The following is a 21061-nucleotide window of genomic DNA, read 5'->3' as shown; positions in this document are numbered from 1 at the left end:
AATAACAAAACTTGTGTCACTGTCCAAATATTTCTGGACCTAACTGTATACCGGACACCCTTGCGCATGTCATTACGTGTAGCCGACGAGGCCAAGGAGTCGGGTCAGGCTAGTCACAGTGAACCCCACGAAATCATTCACCTGGTGCCGAGTAACCCCTGAGGCCCCGTGGCCTGCTACAATTGCATTTCACCTTTCCCTTTTTTGTTAACATATGGTATTCAATGCTTTGTTTCTGTGGAAGATAAACAAATGCCAAAGAAGTCTAGGAGTGCTTTATTTTACATTCCCAATCTGCATGTGTATGGCCAACTTAAAATAAACAGTTACTAATTAGAGAAGACACCCAGTCTAGTCTTCTTTTTTGGCCCTGCAGTTTTCACTAATTAAATATATTTATTTTATATTTTTAGCCTGCAAAGTGACATGGCACAGAAAATGCATCATGAAACTCATGCAAAAGTGATGGACTCACCTAAACCATAATGTGTACATACACTTAACCAACACCTGGGGCGTAACTACTGCAGTCGCAGGGATCGCCATTGTGACCAGGCCTGGGAGGTTAGTGGCCTGCGGCCACCCGGCAGATCAGCAGACAACTCCTTTCTGTGAGAGAGGAGCTATGCTGATCTGTTGCAGATCACACGGCCGCTATATGACCCGCTGCTACCGCTGACACCGGGCCCCCCTGCCCAGTGTCATCGGCGGCAGCACCGGGCCCCCTCCCCCATCATCGTGCACAGCAATGATGAAGCATTAAGCAGCGCTCGATGCTTCATCATTCTCCCACGATGCCTGCGCGGTGACGTCACTCCTGTGAGACTGCTGTGCTGAGGCATGCAGGATGGGAGGACGCTGACCGGAGCAGCGAAAGAGACAGAGGACACAGGTGAGGATAGAGCAGCGGTGAAACAAGGAGAGAAGTGAGTAATTTTTTTTCTTTTTTGTTTTAATCAGTGAGTACACGGTGGCCAGAAGCCTGGGGGTGCTGCATTATACACAGGGAGGCCTGGTGGGGGCTTCATTATACACAGGGAGGCCTGGTGGGGGCTGCATTATAGTCAGGGAGGACTTCTGGGGGCTGCATTATACACAAGGAGGCCTTTGGGGGCTGCATTATACACAGAGAGGCCTGGTGGGGGCTGCATTATACACAGAAAGGCCTGGTGGGGGTTGCATTATACACAGGGAGGCCTGGTGGGGGGCTACATTATACACAAGGAGGCCTGGTGGGGGCTGCATTATACACAGGGAGGCCTGGTGGGGACTGCATTATACACAGGGAGGCCAGATGGAGGCTGCATTATACACAGGGAGGCCAGGTGGGGGCTGGATTATACAAAATGAAGGACACCTTATACATGGACTACAGGGATGCATTATACATGGAGGAGTATGGGGCTGCATAATACAATATGAAGGTTTATAGGGCTGCATTCTAATACATATAGGATTATGGGGGCTACATTATAATATATGGAGGACTAGGGAGGCTACCTTATACATGGACTATGGGGGTGAATTATAAAACATTGGGGATTATGTGGTGCAGTATAATATATGGAGTACTATGGGGTGAATTATAATACTGTATATGGAGAACAATGGGAAATGCGTTACAATACATGGAGGACTATGGGGTGCATTCTATTATATGAAGGGTTATGTGGGACCCTTTATACTATATGGAAGGCTATGTTTGGGCCGTTACAGTATTTGGAGAACTATATACGAGGGAGGACAAAGACACAAGCATGGAATGCAAACGTTTTGTGCTGAGGGAAAAAGGCTCTTTCCCTCAGCACCCAGCTTTCCGATGCTCTGATATGGGAAAGATGGGTGATGCGGGAAAGATGTACAGTGCCTACAAGTAGTATTCAACCCCCTGCAGATTTAGCAGGTTTGATAAGATGCAAATAAGTTAGCGCCTGCAAACTTCAAACAAGAGCAGGATTTATTAACAGATGCATAAAACTTACAAACCAAAAAGTTATGTTGCTCAGTTAAATTTTAATAAATTTTCAACATAAAAGTGTGGGTCAATTATTATTCAACCCCTAGGTTTAATATTTTGTGGAATAACCCTTGTTTGCAATTACAGCTAATAATCGTCTTTTATAAGACCTGATCAGGCCGGCACAGGTCTCTAGAGTTATCTTGGCCCACTCCTCCATGCAGATCTTCTCCAAGTTATCTAGGTTCTTTGGGTGTCTCATGTGGACTTTAATCTTGAGCTCTTTCCACAAGTTTTCAATTGGGTTAAGGTCAGGAGACTGACTAGGCCACTGCAACACCTTGATTTTTTCCCTCTTGAACCAGGCCTTGGTTTTCTTGGCTGTGTGCTTTGGGTCGTTGTCTTGTTGGAAGATGAAATGACGACCCATCTTAAGATCCTTGATGGAGGAGCGGAGGTTCTTGGCCAAAATCACCAGGTAGGCCGTGCTATCCATCTTCCCATGGATGCGGACCAGATGGCCAGGCCCCTTGGCTGAGAAACAGCCCCACAGCATGATGCTGCCACCACCATGCTTGACTGTAGGGATGGTATTCTTGGGGTCGTATGCAGTGCCATCCAGTCTCCAAACGTCACGTGTGTGGTTAGCACCAAAGATCTCGATCTTGGTCTCATCAGACCAGAGAACCTTGAACCCATCTGTCTCAGAGTCCTCCAAGTGATCATGAGCAAACTGTAGACGAGCCTTGACATGACGCTTTGAAAGTAAAGGTACCTTACGGGCTCGTCTGGAACGGAGACCATTGCGGTGGAGTACGTTACTTATGGTATTGACTGAAACCAATGTCCCCACTGCCATGAGATCTTCCCGGAGCTCCTTCCTTATTGTCCTTGGGTTAGCCTTGATTCTTCGGACAAGCCTGGCCTCGGCACGGGTGGAAACTTTCAAAGGCTGTCCAGGCCGTGGAAGGCTAACAGTAGTTCCATAAGCCTTCCACTTCCGGATGATGCTCCCAACAGTGGAGACAGGTAGGCCCAACTCCTTGGAAAGGGTTTTGTACCCCTTGGTAGCCTTGTGACCCTCCACGATCTTGTCTCTGATGGCCTTGGAATGCTCCTTTGTCTTTCCCATGTTGACCAAGTATGAGTGCTGTTCACAAGTTTGGGGAGGGTCTTAATTAGTCAGAAAAGGCTGGAAAAAGAGATAATTAATCCAAACATGTGAAGCTCATTGTTCTTTGTGCCTGAAATACTTCTTAATACTTTAGGGGAACCAAACAGAATTCTTGTGGTTTGAGGGGTTGAATAATAAATGACCCTCTGAATAAACTTTTCACAATTTAAAAAAAAATAAATAAAAAAAGAAATAACATTCTTTTTTGCTGCAGTGCATTTCACACTTCCAGGCTGATCTACAGTCCAAATGTCACAATGCCAAGTTAATTCCGAATGTGTAAACCTGCTAAATCTGCAGGGGGTTGAATACTACTTGTAGGCACTGTATAGCAGAGTATGGGGAAGCTGGGTACCGATGACAAAATGCATATCAGAACATAGGAAAGCGGAGTGCTGATAGAGGGATTTTAGATCAAGGGAAACCTGGGTGTTGAGGGTAAGAGCCAAGTGTGTGCGTCATTATCCCGTGCCCTAAGTGTTGGTGTACGTGGAGGGGGGGCTCGGGTCCGAACTTCGCACCGGGGCCCATCAAACTCTAGTTACGCCACTGACCAACACCAAGTGGATCACAGCTAAGGTAGATAGGGCAAATGTACAAATTAAAGTTAATAAATTAGTTACCTAAAAAATGGTTTAACTGCCATATTCAGACTGACCATCATGTCCAGCGGGTACGAACAAAAAATTGTCACAGACAGTTCTTCATCTCTTGTTATTAGCCCAGTAGATTCCAACATAAGGTGCAGTGTGCTTAAGTAAGTTACGTGGGTTCCATTTTTCTACATAAATATAAGATATAAACACTAGTATTTTGTAAAGAAATAAAGCAGAGGCTTATACTGCAGGAAAATGTTACAAACAATGCATCAATAACAATAGTAGATAACAGCTAAAACAAAAATCTTCAGAAATACTGTAATCTGTAAAGCGTTATTTAATTAATGGCACAGTATAAATGACTAAAATAAACAAAATTTGTTTGAAATATGATTTGTATCCTCATGTACAGTTTAGGGCCATTATTTTTCACTGATGGGATTTGTTTTTCTACTAGGATTCACAAATAGTTGATATTGGATCATCGTTATCAGTTGAGCATGTTAAAAATGTATCGTTGGCTCCTGTGAGTATCTGGCTGCGCACTAAAGACTATTGGACTAATGGACATAAAAGGAGCCCTCAGCCCTCAGATGTAACTGTGGTTACATCAATCTAATTGTTGCGTTTTATTAAAAAATGCTTATGCATCAGTTTAAGGTAGACAATTTGTAGGGGGAAGGGGTTGTAAATGTGTCTATCCTAGTTGGCCTCCATGAACTCTAATGTAATCATGTCTTCAGTAGGATTCATTGTCCTGTATTGAGCATCTATTGTTCCCCTCTGCAGGGCTCCCCCATTACACAACTCTTCAGACTGGCTAGATACTACCCATCTTCATAATTGGAGTTACATGAAAAACGTCTAAAGGCCGCTTTACACACTGCGATATTTGTACCAATATCGCCAGCGTGCGTACCCGCCCCCATCGGTTGTGCAACACGGGCCAATCGCTGCCCGTGTCGCACAACATTGCCCGGACCCGTCACACGGACTTACCTTCCCTGCGACGTCGCTGTGACTGGCGAACCGCCTCCTTTCTAAGGGGGCGGTTTGTTCAGCGTCACAGCAACGTCACAGCAGCGTCACTGAACCGCTGCCAAATAGAAATGGAGGGGCAGAGATGAGCGGGACGTAACATCCCGCCCACCTCCTTCCTTCTGCATTGTGGCCAGCTGCAGGTAAGGAGAGCTTCATCGTTCCTGCGGTGTCACATGGAGCAATGTGTGCTGCCGCAGGAACGAGGAACAACTTCGTTACTGCTGCAGTAACGATATTTGAGAATGGACCCCCATGTCACCGATGAGCGATTTTTCACGTTTTTGCGACGATGAAAAATCACTCATAGGTGTCACACGCAACGGCATCGCTAAAGCGACCGTATGTGCGTCACAAATTCCGTGACCCCAACGAGATCACTTGAGCGATGTCGTAGCGTGTAAAGCCCGCTAAAGGCTATGTGCCCACGCAGCGTATTTTCATGCAGTTACGCTGCGATCTGCACAGCAGCGTAACTGCATGCGTCCTGCGTCCCCAACACAATCTATGAAGATTGTGCATAATCAATGCCCATGTGGCGTATTAAAACTCAGCGCTTCGGCTACTGCCGAAGCGCTGCGTTCTAAGAAGTGACATGTCACTTCTTTCATGCGCTTTGTATGCTGGCTATAGGGAGAGGCAGCATGCAGAGCGCACAAATTCTGCAGGCACCAAGCGCTTCAGAACGGAGCTTTTCAGCTGCGCTCTGAAGCGGACGATGTACGCTGCGGTGCAGAGCACACACGTGGGCACATAGCCTAAGAGGGTGAGTGTGATGAGCATGTCTGCCCATTCAGGGGGCTGATCTCAGGAGAAGGGAAAACAATAAGCCACATACTTGTTTAGTCAGTGAGTTAGTGCTTTCATGTGGAGAGGAAAAATATGTTGCTGTGGCCAGGTCCTGGGGCCCATGAATATACTAAAGAGATTGGAACCGGATACACTTGCTACAGTCATGATATCCATCGGCTAGATTTGAGGAACTATCCTAAGGACTATTTTTGATATTTGTCATCTGGAATAGCATAGGGACTTTTGTAAAAAAAAATCTTCCACTATTATCCTGCCTAGGTGATTTCTTCATGACCTCAGATCTTCACAGCTTCAAGCAGTCGTAATTTTACAATTTAAAGGGTTACTGCCATATTTAGAAGTGGTGGTGTAGAGATAATATAGGAGATATCTTGCTGATCTGTGAGGGTCTTGTTGCTGGGAGCCCCACTGATCCCAACTACTTAGCTTTGTAAGGGGTGCACACCACCACTCATTCATTATCTATAGGACAGCCAGTGATAGCCAACTAACTCTCCTACACATGAAGGTGGGAATACGCTGGACCTGGTTTTCTCCCGCCTCTGCTCAGTGAATGATTTTACTAACTCCCCTCTCCCACTCTCTGACCACTACCTTCTTTCATTCTTGGTCAAGAGCTGTCAACCCACTCAGCACACCCACACTTACCTCCACATAGGAATATACATGCCATTAACATCCAGAAATGTCTAAAGAAGTTGCAGTCATCACTAGCCCCAATCTCCTCCCTCTCATGTCCTGACTCTGCAGTAAAACATTATAATGACACCCTACAGAGTGTCCTAGATGAAGCTGCACCTGCTACATGAGGAGCAACTCGGCGCAGACGGCAGCAGCTCTGGAACACGTTGCAAACACGCTTTCTCCAGCGGTGTTCCAGGTGCGCTGAACGTCTGTGGAGAAAATCCAGTCTAGCCGAAGATTTCATCCATTATAAGTTTATGGTCAAAACATACAATGATGCCCTTCACCTCTCCAAACAAGCGTACTTTAACACCCTCATCACCTCGCTAGCCAACAATCCTAAACGACTCTTTGATACTTTCCATTCCCTCCTCGGACCAAGAGTTCTGGCCCCAACCACCAACCTCAGCGCAGATGACCTGGCCAATTATTTTAAAGAAAAAATTGACCATATACGCCAGGAAATTTCCTCACAGCCTCATAACACCACACATTGTCTGCCCTCCTACACTTCATCTAGCTCACTTTCATTCTTTGATCCGGTCACAGAAGAAGAAGTCACCAGGCTCCTCGCATCTTCTCGCCCTACTACCTGCACCAGTGACCCTATTCCCTCACATCTCCTAAAATCTGTCACCCCAGCTGTCACCACTCATCTAACTAAAATATTAAATCTCTCTCTCCTCTGGTGTCTTTCCCTCCTTTTTCAAACATGCCAGCATACACACATTACTTAAAAAACATCCCTGGACCAAAATTGTTCCGCTAACTACAGACCTGTCTCTAATCTCCCATTCATCTCAAAACTCCTGGAACGCCTGGTCCACTCCCGTCTAATCCGCTATCTGTCAGATAATTCTCTCCTCTACCCTCTACAATCCAGTTTCCGCTGCTTACATTCTACTGAAACTGCTCTCACTAAAGTCTCTAATGATTTACTAACAGCTAAATCTAATGGTCACTACTCCCTGCTGATCCTCCTGGATCTCTCTGCTGCATTCGATACTGTGGATCACCAGCTCCTCCTCACTATGCTCCGCTCTATCGGGCTCAATGACACCGTTCTTTCTTGGTTCTCCTCTTACCTCTCTGAACGCTCATTCACTGTATCCTTTGCCGGATCCTCTTCCTCTCCTCTTCCCCTTATGGTCGGGGTTCCTCAGGGTTCAGTCCTCGGCCCCCTCCTTTTCTCTCTATACACAGCCCCTATTGGACAAACCATCTGCAAATTTGGTTTCCAGAACCATCTCTATGCTGATGACACCCAACTGTACACATCTTCTCCTGACATCACCCCTGCACTATTACAAAATACAATCGATTGTCTGTCCACTGTCTCCAACATCATGTCCTCCCTCTATCTAAAACTGAACCTGTCAAAAACTGAACTTCTCCTGTTTCCTCCCTCTCCTAACCTTCCGAAACCCATTATTACCATTTCTATGTGTGGTTCTATCATTACGCCCCGCTGTCTTGGGGTTATATTTGACTCTGATCTCTCCTTCACTCTCCACATTCGTTCACCTGCTCGTTCTTGTCAATTCCACCTCAAAAACACCTCAAGAATTTGACCTTTTCTTACCATTGACTCTGCAAAAACTCTTACTGTCGCTCTTATTCATTCTCGCCTGGATTATTGTAATTCTTTACTAATTGGTCTCGCTGTTACTAAACTCTCCCCTCTCCAATCCATTCTGAATGCCGCAGCCAGGATCATTTTCCTCTGCAACCGCTTCACCGATGCCTCTGCTCTTTGCCAGTCATTGCACTGGTTGCCCATCCGCTACAGAATCCAACATAAACTTATCACTGTCACTCACAAAGCTCTCCACAGTTCTGCACCGCCCTACATCTCCTCCCTCATCTATGTCTATCACCCCACCCGTGCCCTCCACTCTGTTAATGACCTAAGACTGACATCCTCAACTATTCGAACCTCCCACTCCCGTCTTCAAGATTTCTCACGAGCTGCGCCTATGCTCTGGAACACACTACCGAAAGCAATCCGATTAGTTCCCAACATCCACACCTTTAAGTGGGCCCTAAAAACGCATTTCTTTAGACTAGCCTATCACCTCACTGCCCTGATCTAATCTAGTCCCTTTCTGCCCTTCCTAAAAATTAACTTCCAATTCTTGTCCCCTGTACCTGTATAAATTTTGGCCGATAACGGGTTCATGCAGCTGGTTTTGAATCCCCTATTAAATCGATGGCTGGACCATATATAACAAGCTTTTCTCCCCCCCATTCACCTTTTGTGCCTCCCCTATTTCCTCATAGACTGTAAGCTTACGAGCAGGGCCCTCACTCCTCCTGGTATCTTAATTTTGTTATTTTGTATTGTCTCATATTGTCTGTACATGTCCCCTCTTAATTGTAAAGCGTTGCGGAATATGTTTATTTCTATAGAAATAAAACATTATTATTATTATTATTATTATTAATAAGTATAGTCCTTAGCTTTTTCTGGAAGTCCCACAGAGAATGAATCAAGGAGTGTTGCACATGCCCTGCAATTTCTCCATTCAGATCATGCTGTGCAGAATCTCATTCTTAGGATTAGTGGTGGTCCAAGGGTTTAGACCCTCATCAATCATCAACTTATTATCTATCCTATAGATATTACCATCTCTTCTTTTCATGGTTGGAAGAGGAATAACTCTGTCCATGAGTCAGCTACACAAGATGAGGATACGAAAAAGGCTATTCTATTTATGTAACTTAGAAGTTCATTCATTTCTATGGGAGTTACGGAAATAGCATAAGTTCAGTTGTACATGGCTGCTTATTAGCAGCACCTCTTGTGGCTAGTGCTGGGACAGAGCAAACAGCGTTATACAGAGTATTTCAAGTACAGTGAGGCTGTACTGTGCCTATGCCTTTAAAGGGAGGCCGACATGATAGGATGAAGGCGGAAATTACTTGAAATAAGGGATTTATGGTTAGGAAAGGGTTAAAGTTATAGGGAATGGGTGTTTGGCCTTGAAGGTTCTGTATCAGGAAAACAGCTGTGTACACTCTGTAACATGGGCAAACCAGTAGTTCTCCTAGAAGGAAGATGACATCGATGATAGCCTCAGACCCATTGGCTTTTATTGGGAAAGTGGAGAAGTTCTCCAGGTCAGTTTGGTTGTGGTTATAGCCTAATACAAAGTATATATAGGGCTCCTCTTCTTCCAAGGCAATACATCATTAGCAATTTAGGCAGATAAGAACATACCTAGACTGCCCTTTTTATTACATGAGATTGGAGTGATCTGCATAAGGATATGGTCTTTTATGGACCATTTTGTCACGGGTGGAAAGAAAGGTAATAGGTAACATACAGTTATCTGGAGTCTGCATGCTCCTGCATGAATTGGAGAGGATACAGTAAATGAGTTCCTGCTCGGATCATGATGAATTCCATAGCAGCCGTCATCTCTCAGAGTAACACTATTGGCATTGAAGTCCAGACTCGTGAGCTGACATTTCTGAAATACAGCTCTCATCTCGTAGAGATCACAGGTCAGCTCGGGACGTATGTCTGCAAGAGCTACAATATGAGAAACATACAGTAGATGTTATTTAATTTCCAAACAACAGCAACAAGTATTTTTATAAAGGCCACAAGAAGATAATACATAACATACAAACCTACCATTTTAGATGACTGTATTTTAGAATAAGGAGTATTGTTATCGAATAACCAGTGACTTGTGGCAGTGAAGCACAAGCCATAGTTCTAACATCACAAAAATTGTTTTGGTCTAGTGCCTTTTGTTTAATTGCCCATTGGTGGCGCTCAAGCTGCTTTTTCCGGTAGCTCAAGTCTTCTACTTGGCTCCTCTCAAGTTAAGCTATAGACTGCACTGGTGTTTGGGAAAACTGGGTTCATCTTGTGATCCTTTGCTTCGATCAGACGCTACACAGCTGTTAATGAATGCAGCAGTCTCTAAATTAAGGGGTCTGATATTAATTAAAAGGGTCTAAATGTATGATATCACACCCCATTAAATATGCCACATCCTCAAAAGAGGATAATAGCTGCTACCTGAGGTTTTGTTTGGCTAGTACTGTCGTACTCGATGTACTCGATGGTTTCTCAAAATGTACTTCTCTTGATTACTAGTGTATAATGTATTTTTTTCTGTGAAATTTAATCTTGGAAATTCAGATACTGTGGAATTATTGTGTCATTTCGAAGCAAACATACTTTAAAACAAATCTAATATGTATGGACCTGAATCTTCAAGACATGTAATTTTCACTCTTGATGAGAGGGTTTGTGGGAGTCAGACTTTCCTAATTCATTCTGAAATGCATGAATCAGGAGTGTCTGACAAATGTCGAGCTCCGCGCCATAAATTTATCTCTAATCGGGAATGGTAGTAAGATCTATGACATAAGTAATGCCGCAGATCATCATGAATTAGATGAGCTGTGGCATCATGCCTCAACTATACCCTCGTCCCACCCCAGCTCTGTCAATTTTGATGTGAAAATGGCAATAGTTGTAACAGTTTTGTGCATTTTAGAGTTGTGCAAAAATTTTGAAACTTTTCAATGCTTTTTATGCCAGAATTCGGACATAAAAGCTTTGATGATGAAACAGAACTTTGTGTTTCTGCTGACTAGCCCAATGCGATTACCGACACATTCTTCCCACTCCACTCCAGGTGACCCCACTGTCAGGCAGAAGGATAGGGTAGAAGCCACTGAGGACCACATTGATTTGATTAGTGCAGACACATAGTCCTTAGATGTCATTTCAAACTATATTTATCCTGAAACAGACCAGCTTTTCAGAGTAAAACATACCTACCGTACCTGCAATGCTGCAACGTGCAGCCAGACTGTGTTTCATGCTGTCTGTGGTCTGGGCAGCATGAATTTAATGACAGGTTCATTTTAAAATGGCACATTTTAAAATCTTTGTAACTACTTTAGGAAGCTTTTTGTCATTATATCAGTTCTGTGAAATACTCAGTGACTTCCCTTATTATGGAGGGGAGAAAAAATATTTGTCCAGGAAATGCAGTACATGTATCATATTATCATCAATAGCATTACCAGTTACTTCGTATTCATCTTTGCAGAAACATCCATAGACCCCATCTTTTAATTTCCATTCTTCATCTGCTGCACAGATTGATGAATTATTTGCTGTAGATGGATCTAAAAACAGGAAATAAATCCACCACAGTCTAGGTTACTGGCTGATAGGAAGTGGAACATAACGAGATACTATACTTTTGTACCTGAATTTTAGAAATGGTGTAGGCGTATCACCCCTACAAACGGTTGAAGGTACATCGCCTTTAAGAGACATTGATCCCCTGTTTCCTGTGTATTAAGGACTGGCCTGTTCAGCCAGCTCCTGCCCTCTGAATTGTGAATGTTTTGGATTAACCTGGCCTAAAAGTGCGGGAAATGGAGAAAGAGTGGAGAGGAATTTAGGTGAGAGACTAGGAAGTCGGGTTGCCTGGGAATTTGGAGAAGGAGTGTTGCCCATGTATGTGCCTTGCCCAAGCATGATGGTGTTGGAAGAGGTGCGGTGCCGGCTGCAAGGGATATTGCAAGCCGGACCATGAGAGAACCACTTGCTGCCATTAAGTGGGTACCGGACTGAGATGCTCGTGAAGAGCAAAGACATCACCCAGAGGATTGAGAAGAAGCATTAACTCTGCCCTGCAAGGAGAACTGTGCACCATTGAGCATCAAAACTTGCTGGAGTGTACTTATTCCCCCTCTACGGTGCTGCAAGTCTTTTTCCGTATGCACACAGTGTAGGCCTTTGTAGCCAGGGCTCGGTGTCCATACAGCCCCAAGTAATGGAGGCCTGCTAGGTTGCAGTAAAGTGCAGTTGAATGTATATTTTGTGTTGTTGTTTTACTGATGTTTGTGATAGTTGGAGTGACGACTGTGTTACGTTCCAGCTGGCAATTGTGTGGCACCCCAGTAATCCTGGGAGCCATAGTGTCATTGTTCTCGTCACTGGGTGAAATGCCATGCTTTGAAACAGTGGGGAAATCTCTTGCCAGGTACACTAACATGCAACACCACTTACTCCTACGGCCCACTAGAGGAAGCTCATAACCTGTGTTGAAAGCAGCCTCTCTGGACATACTAAGGAAAAACAAAAAGGGAGCGCAATGAGGAGCACCTATGAGGCAATTGATGCTAAAGGATTAAACTCCGCTGCTCACCTTAACGAGTTGTGCGCCCCCGCACAACCCCAGTATTGGGCTGATTAACATGGAGAGATTTCTGCCGTACTCTCTCAAGCTCTGCTGCTGGAAAGCGATCATTCAGAATCATGTGATCACACACAGGGCTGCGTCACCTCAGATCCTGTGGTCTCCGTGTTGTTACACCCGGTGTCCAGCAGAGGGATTTCCAAATCAGCTAAGCAATCTCCTTCCTCTAAGCAGTTCCTGCCAAGCTTCCCTACAAAGGGAATATATACAAGAAACAAAAGAAGTCGGTCTGGTGGAACACTGATAAGGAAAAGGGACCAAAGGATTTTTTTTAAAAATTATCCAAAACTTTTTATTAGTGGTCCCTTATATGCCACAACACGTTTCGACAACCAGTATGTTGTATTCCTCGGGTGATATACCTTATCAGCGCTACACCAGACCGACTTCTTTTGTTTCTCTGGACTTACTGACTTGGAGGAGGGATTAGGGAGGAACAGGAAGCCAAACCTCAGAACAGTAGAATGGAGTAAAGAGAACGGTCACTGTCTAAGAGCTGCTACCCATCTCTCCAGGACCGAGCGCATAGAGCAGGATACCGGCATCCCAGACTGCTGGGTGCTAACAGCCTACTTCTACCTCTTCTGGCTTATCTGAAAACCGGAGGTGAAGTGGCAAGAAATAGCCCGGGGTCGCTGCTACAGAGTGGGCCCCAGTATCGGCTCGCACTACCCGTCAGATGGATGTAGCTTTAGGGCACAGCGACCTTCACCTGCGCACAGAAGGAGGAGTACAACTACCAGGCAGAGAGAAATCCCCCTGCTGCTTCCAGGCTGACCAGGCCAACAACTCCTGGACTACACAGAGTACCAGTAAAAGATAAAAGGAGACTCCAACCTGTGTCGTCCAGTTCTTGTCATCGCCCTCAGCCCTGCACCCCCAACATATTACTCCATTCTACAATCATCATATCCCTGGGGCCTAGCTTCACCTGTGAGAAGCAAGACCACCCTAGCTACAGTGACATCTGCCCCAGGGGACAACTACAGCAGCGGCGGCTATTACTTGGCCGCGTACTGCAGGTGGTGTCACGATAAGAGACTTTCCTCACATCACCACATCTTCCACCACCTCCATCCTTCCTACCACCCTCCACCTTCTCATTCCTGTACGCCTCGGAGTCACAAAACCAGGTCAGGCCACTCCGTGATGACGCAGAGGATCTGATATCCGGCCCGGCAATGGGATGGGTTAACCCCCTCGACCCCAGGGTGCTACAATTGCAGTTGTGAAAAACTTGACTCTTGCCATACTTGAACAACCCTGCTTGTTTTCATATATGTTTTACTCCTGCTTATAAATAAAACACCCTTGTTCTCTAACCACAAGTGCCTTCATCTGCTTCATTAAAGTCTAAGGCCCCATCAGACGTTCTGTCGGAAATTCCTGATTTAGGGATCAATGTGGCTGCCACTACTTTAACATTGATGGTCATATCAAGGTTTTGGCACATGTCAGTGGTACTGTAGGGGCATTTTTTTTAAAGAGGTTGGCCACTACTTTAATATTGATGGCCTATCCTTGAGATGGGCCCCGGCCGATTTGACATTCATGGCCTAACACTCGACACCCCCGACAATCAGCTGCTCTCTGTGCCACCAGCAGCAGCAGGCGGCTAGAAGCCGGAAATGCTCAGTTCCGGAGCCGCACGTTCAACTGATAGTGGCCACAGCTGGGTACTGCACATCCACCTCCTATTTCTTTGAATGGAAGGTGGATGTGCAATACCCGGCAGGGGCCACTAGCAGTTGACTGGCCAGCTCTGTAACTGAGCATTTCCAGCCACCTGCTGCCACCGGAAATGGCTTATCGGCGGGGGTGCGAGGTGTCGGACCATAGCCGATCAGATATTGATGACCTATCATAGGGAAAGGCCATTGATGTTAAAGTAGTGGTCAACTTCTTTAAGACAAAAGCTCCAATGGAGCCACTGACGTATGCCAAAAACCTGATGTGACCTAATCTTTTATAAACCCTTAAGAAAAAATTATAGTCCTGTGAAATACTAAAATTTAGCTACCATAGATAGAATGCATATAGCTTGGGATCTTTATATATGGATGATGATTAGCTCAATGTGCACTTGGCCAATAACCAGGTTTTTGATAGCTGTATTTCACGGTTTCTAACAGCAAGTATAGATTACAGAACTATTCAGATTCAGAAGAGCATGCATGCTTATTTCAATGGAGAAGGGCAATAAGTTGATTTTACCAGACCAGTCTTGGAACTTGACCCTTACTGCTACATACGATCAAGCATTTCCAATCAGATTTATATTAGTGGGTTAAGATGACTTTTCTCTCATCTACATGACAAACTTTAGGAATCTAGGACACAATGTGTGGGGTCGTTTGGCTCTGATACTGAAGACGTAATGGTCCAGATGATTTTGTATTCTTAAGGGTACTCTCATACCAGCGTATAGCATCCAATGATTCTCTCATGCGATATTCCAATGACTCAGCTCAAACTCTGCTGCGAGAATGACGCTAGTGTCACTCAGTGTGCTCCGATTCTCTTGCTTGTCATCTGAGTGCAGTCCAATGTTTTGCACACACCCATTGTGCGCTGTCTGTTATACACTGACAATTGCACCATGCAGCGATTTTTCTTTCACGGGTCAACATGCCATGAGAAAAAAAAGCTATTCGTCACTGCATCTTAGAATAATATTGGAGCAAGTGCTATCCTATAACACTGGACTGTGCAAAACACTAAGGCCCAGATTCATCAAAGCTTTTTTGACCCCAAACATTGTGTAAAAGCTTTTAAAAGTTGAAATTTATTTTGCGCAGCCAGGAGTTGATTAGTAGTACTACAGTTGAACTGTTTGGCAACTAATGGAAGCTATAGTATATAAGATGCTAAAGAGGCGGACTTACTCATGGTGAGGTAAAAGTGTAACTTTTTGAAAAACATTGGAGAATTTTTCATCCACCTCGGACCTCTATAGCTATAGGTGACATCACCGATAGCCGCATCTGTGTACTTGTGGACTCTGAAGATTTGCTGCCAGCCCAGGCATTCTCATCACATTGGAGTACATTCAGCTGTAGTTCTCCACTATCAACAATTCCCATTCGGAGAAACATTTACATTTTTGGACCATAGGATTAGTACACACATTGGCACTCCAAAATTACTTACAGGTCACTAACTCTACCTTTTATCTATCCACAATATATGTACAGTAGCTATTCATCACACTGTTATTTTTTTTCATTTGTCATTGACTGGTGCAAGATTTGTGGAATAAGGGGTGCTTCACACATAGCGAGATCGCTACCGAAATCGCTGCTACGTCACGGTTTTGGTACCGCAACAGTGACCTCATTAGCGATCTCGCTGTGTGTGACACTGAGCAGCGATCTGGCCCCTGCTGTGAGATCGCTGCTCGTTACACACAGGGCTGGTTCGTTTTTTTATTGTTGCTCTCCCGCTGTGACGCACAGATCGCTGTGTGTGACAGCGAGAGAGCGACGAAATGAAGCGAGCAGAGAGCAGGAGCCGGCATCTGGCTGTTACGGGGGAACCGGCAGATTAGGACCAGGGGGTATATATCCTAATCGCCAGTCGGGGCCCACCGTGCTCCAGATGACAAAGGAGCTGCTGGCACCTGAGGGTTAGGCGGAGACTATAGAGCTGGATGGCTCTGAGATAACCCAGGAACTCTGGGAACCGGTCACGTGTGTTGGGACACGTCAGACCGGACGACAACCCGATTAGCGTTTTGGTGCACCTAGCGCTACACCAACCACGTGTGCAGGAAACACGTCAGGCCGGGTGGTAACAAGGTAGCGTTGACCGGAAGACCGCCACGAAAGCACCCTGTCGGCCACGTGTGTAGGACACGTCAGGCCGAGCGGTCCTCCGATTAGCGTTTCTGGCCACCTCTCGACTGGCCACGTGTGTGTAGGACACGTCAGGCCAGATGGGTACACCAGTAGCGTTGACCGGGAAGCCGAGGAGGATAAGGAACACCCTGTTAACTCCACAGGGGTCCTGGGGTACACTGTCCGTGCGCGTAGGGGGCACAATCGGACAGGTGGCACAGCAGGTGCGTTGTCCGTGTGCGTAGGGGGCACAATCGGACAGGTGGCGCAGCAGGTGCGTTGTCCGTGTGCGTAGGGGGCACAATCGGACAGGAAGCACAGCAGCCGCAACCCAGTTAACGCCACTGGGCTGCTATAGCAAGACTGGAACGGCAGGAGGGAAGCACGGCGCCTGACCCTGATGTGCCGAGCCACGAATCTTGGCGTGACAGGCACCGTTCGCCTAACCCTACCTACCGCTTCCCAACATAGGCTTATGCCGCAATGAGGCTCTAACATGGAGGTGTGCTCTGACTGAGCAAATGTGAAGACTGCGCACCTCCATGTTGTCTCCAGCCCCTTTTATAACCTGGGTCCGCCCCAAACCCAGGGTGGAACCACCAAGGTCCAATAGCAGAGTGCCATGTCATCAGTGACGTCACATGCAACCTATCCGGAACCGCCACGTCATTGATGACCTCATGGCAGCCACGCCCCAAACACTTCACCAGTCATCGTCTGACGACCAATACTGAGGTGCCAGATCATAGGGGCGGGCCTCTGCGAGCCAGTCCGGAGTTGCCACGTCATCAGGACACCTGACACCCTCTGCCCTATTAGGGCCTGCCACCTCACGGACATGCTCAGTGAGGTCCTTACCGGACCTAGCCTCTGGTGCACTAAGTGCCTGAGCATGCCCAGTAGCCTGAGCAACAGGCTCAGAAAGCAGACTATCAGTTTGAGCATGCTCAGTAGGCACATCCCAGCACTTAGACACAGCACGAAGTCCAAGTACCTGTGCAAAGAGGCTGTTAGGGTTAATTGTGGAAGCATGCTCAGTAGCCTGAACTGAGGACTTAGTCTCAGACATAACACAATCAGGCTGAGCATGCTCACTAGGCAAAACACCCGGCTTCAACTCTGGCTTGGGTAAATCGGCGCACGCATGCGCACTAGCCGCCTCTGCACACTTAGACGTGGTGGAAGGAACAGCCAACTGGACGACCCGAGGCACGGCCAAGAACGGCAGCCGGTGCCTGGGCGCAACAGGAACCGCAGCAGGCTGCTTGCGGCTATGGCGGCGCCGGTTCGTAACACTGGCAGCCTGTGGTAAGCTGTAACCAGTATAAACATCGGGTAACCAAGGTGGTTACCCGATATTTACTTTCGTTACCAGCCTCCGCCGCTCTCATTCTGCCAGTGCCGGCTCCGGCTCTCTGCACATGTAGCTGCAGTACACATCGGGTTAATTAACCCTATGTGTACTGTAGCTAGGAGAGCAGGGAGCCAGCGCTAAGCAGTGTGCACTGCTCCCTGCACATGTAGCTGCAGTACACATCGGGTTAATTAACCCGATGTGTACTGTAGCTAGGAGAGCAGGGAGCCAGCGTTAAGCAGTGTGCACTGCTCCCTGCACATGTAGCTGCAGTACACATCGGGTTAATTAACCCGATGTGTACTGTAGCTAGGAGAGCAGGGAGCCAGTGCTAAGCAGTGTGCGCGGCTCCCTGCTCTCTGCACATGTAGCGACGTTATGATCGCTGCTGCGTCGCTGTGTTTGACAGCTAAGCAGCGATCATAACAGCGACTTACAAGGTCGCTGCTACGTCACAGAAAATGGTGACGTAACAGCGACGTCGTTGTCGCTGTCGCTATGTGTGAACCCAGCCTAAGAAACGCCACTGATTTTCAGGAATTTGATGAGTGGTCAATGCCATGACCCATTCTTTCTTTGTCCCTCATTAACTCTGGTTTGGTGTTTTCTGCTAGAATTCTGATATAAGCACTTTAAAAATTTGGCCTACAGACTTTGAAAAAAAGGAACTATTACCTACCTGTGCAATAGGACAAATAACATGCAGGAGTTCCATCCAGTTTATACACATGATATCCTCCAGGACAGGTTTTTATCAGGACAGTTGTTGACCAATAACAGCAGGATCCCAACCAGCTGGCACACACTGAGTGATTCACAACACCATCTCTTAACATTGGATGTGTGCCTCTCAACCACATCCCGGCATGGGTACCACAACCATATTCTGGTGCACAACTTTCTGGCATTCGAACACCGCCACTGCCGACAAAGCGATACCATCCCTGTTTGTCATAGTCACAGTTAATTTTTGAATCGTACATATTGGATGTACTTCTCCAGGGTTCTTCGAGAACAGTGTGGTCTGAACATGGATCAGAGCAGCTGTAAGATCCGGGTGATTTTATGCACTCAATCCCCAGGCCACAAAATCCATTTGTACATTCATCAACTTCACAGTGGAATCCATCACCAAAATAACCGTACGGACAGACACAGGAATAGTTGCCGTAGTAGTTAATACACGATGCAGAAGAATGACACCTGTTTAGTTCAGGACTGGAACATTCATCTATATCAACACAGTAGCCCATTGAACTGAAGATGAAACCACTTGGACAATCACAAGAGTAAGAGCCAAAAGTGTTTTGGCACATGCCATCAGAGCAATTATTTGACCAAGAGTAGGCACATTCATCTATATCCGAACAGTTGAAACCATCTCCAATGAATCCGTCTTTGCAGTTGCATTCCACGGAGCCAAAATATTCTTCACAATTGGCAAATGGATGACACTTGGAGCAATTTTCTGCAGCTGTAACAAAATATACATATTATATGCTGTATATATATTCTTTTGCCCCCTTAGACCTATCTCCTCGAAGCCACCATCTTCACTCCTATCTGTACCTTATTGTGAGTTATTGTGATACTTACATGAAATATTCAAACCTGCAGAAGAAACAAATAAAAGAATATTTACTACATCAAGTTATATTAATGAATACAGTAAATACACGAAGAACAGAGAACAGCCTCGGCAATCGTATGAACTAGCTATTTTATAAAGATGGCAACTATGGAGACTTGTTTTCTATGGTTGGACCTCATAACACTACAATGCACATTCGATTTGCATGGAATAAATTTATTGCAAATTGAATTTCCTGGTCTAATGTGCTGAACTCAAATTCTGGCAGATTTTACCATCCTTAGATCTACTCCTTAGTCCTGTTTAATTGATATCGGATGTGTCAGCGCAGAAAAATCAAGCTTTGGAGCCCACAGCTTAGCTACCGGGGGCAGAGGGGACAGTCGTCCTGGGCTCCTGACCAGCAAAGGCCCATTTGGAATTACTGTTACCACATACCACATCTCCTAGACTGGGGAGGAAGTAAAAAAGTATACACAATTACAGCATGGGAGGGCAAATTATTTTTTCTTTGAGGTGAAACTTTTTTTAAAAAACAAATGGAAATGTTTTACCTCACAAAAAGAATCAGCTCTGACCCCATGCTGTGCTATCTGTATACTCTCTTTTGCATTATCCCCTGCCTAGAAGATGTAGTATGATCAGACCATGTCTCTTTATGGTCAGACATGGCCATTACATAGTACAAAGCAGAGGCACATATACGAGGGGCTGCTGATAAGTCTTTGGCTTTGTGATCTTTTTTTGTTTCTATTGTAATAAATGTTACATCACATGAAAGTCTTATATGTCTAATCTATGTTTTCCAAATTTTGTGTTTAGAGTTCTACACATGCGGGAAAACAAAATGGCGGAGTCTAATGTGATATTCACAGCAACTGAGAGCAGAGGAGTGATAAAATTATTGTTTCTGCAAGGAAAGTCCGTGAAGTATATTCATGGTGATATGTCGCAGACATTGGGGGATCAATGCCCTTCATATTCTACAGTTAAGAACTGGGTTACCAAATTTAAAACGGGCCACTTCAAGACCAATGATGAGGAATGTCCTGGACGACCGAGATCGATTGTTATTTCAGAGATCATCGATGCTGTGCACAACCTCATAATGGTGAATCCACGAATTTCAGCTAAAGCAATAGCAGACATCATGGGGATCTCCCGTGAATGCGTTTGTGTCATTATCCATGAACATTTGGACATGATGAAGCGATCTGCAAAGTGGGTCATCAAATGTCTGACAACAGATCAGAGAAGCATGTAAGTGAAAGCTTCTCGGTCCATTTGTCAGCATTTCTGGATGGATAAGAACTTCCTGGATAGACTGGTCACTATGGGAGAGACCTGGATTTATTTGCATTATCCTGAAAACAAGGAGCAGTCAAAAGAGTGGAGGCACAGTGGTTCTCCTCGTCCAAAGAAGTTCAGGGTGCAAAAATCAGCCACTAAGCTGATGGCATCTGTGTTCTGGGATAAGGAGGCCATGCTATAGTGGACTACCTTGAAAAGGGTTCCACCATCAATGCAAGGTATTACACTGAACTTTTGGACCAATTGAAGTCAGCTCTGATGGTCAAAAGGCGTGGCAAGCTGTCCAAAGGAATCTTGTTCCTGCAAGACAACGCCTCCACTCACACTGCACAGGTGACCACAGTAAAACTGGCAGAGCTGGGCTTCCAGCTAGTTGACCAACCACCTTATTCACCAGATCTAGCCCCCTCCGACTATCATCTGTTTCCAAACCTGAAGAAACACCTCAAGGGTACCAAATTTCAC

At 45.7% G+C, this 21061-nt stretch overlaps 1 protein-coding gene across 1 annotated transcript in view; it reads right to left on the bottom strand.

Annotated features, from left to right (window-relative positions):
* Positions 1 to 21061, bottom strand: part of LOC142245346 (uromodulin-like) — a 96121-nt gene that overhangs the window by 20058 nt on the left and 55002 nt on the right. Inside the window, exons 9-13 of the mRNA XM_075317986.1 lie at positions 19291 to 19305; positions 18374 to 19168; positions 11318 to 11422; positions 9592 to 9800; positions 3755 to 3912 (exon numbers count right to left, since the gene is read on the bottom strand). Coding sequence (XP_075174101.1) covers positions 3755 to 3912; positions 9592 to 9800; positions 11318 to 11422; positions 18374 to 19168; positions 19291 to 19305 — 1282 coding nt within the window. The remainder of the gene's footprint in view (positions 1 to 3754; positions 3913 to 9591; positions 9801 to 11317; positions 11423 to 18373; positions 19169 to 19290; positions 19306 to 21061) is intronic.

The sequence above is a fragment of the Anomaloglossus baeobatrachus genome, chromosome 7, assembly GCF_048569485.1.
Source record: "Anomaloglossus baeobatrachus isolate aAnoBae1 chromosome 7, aAnoBae1.hap1, whole genome shotgun sequence".
Classification (NCBI taxonomy): domain Eukaryota; kingdom Metazoa; phylum Chordata; class Amphibia; order Anura; family Aromobatidae; genus Anomaloglossus; species Anomaloglossus baeobatrachus.
Note: the sequence above shows the minus strand (reverse complement) of the source record. Positions and strands in the feature narration are given on the sequence as shown.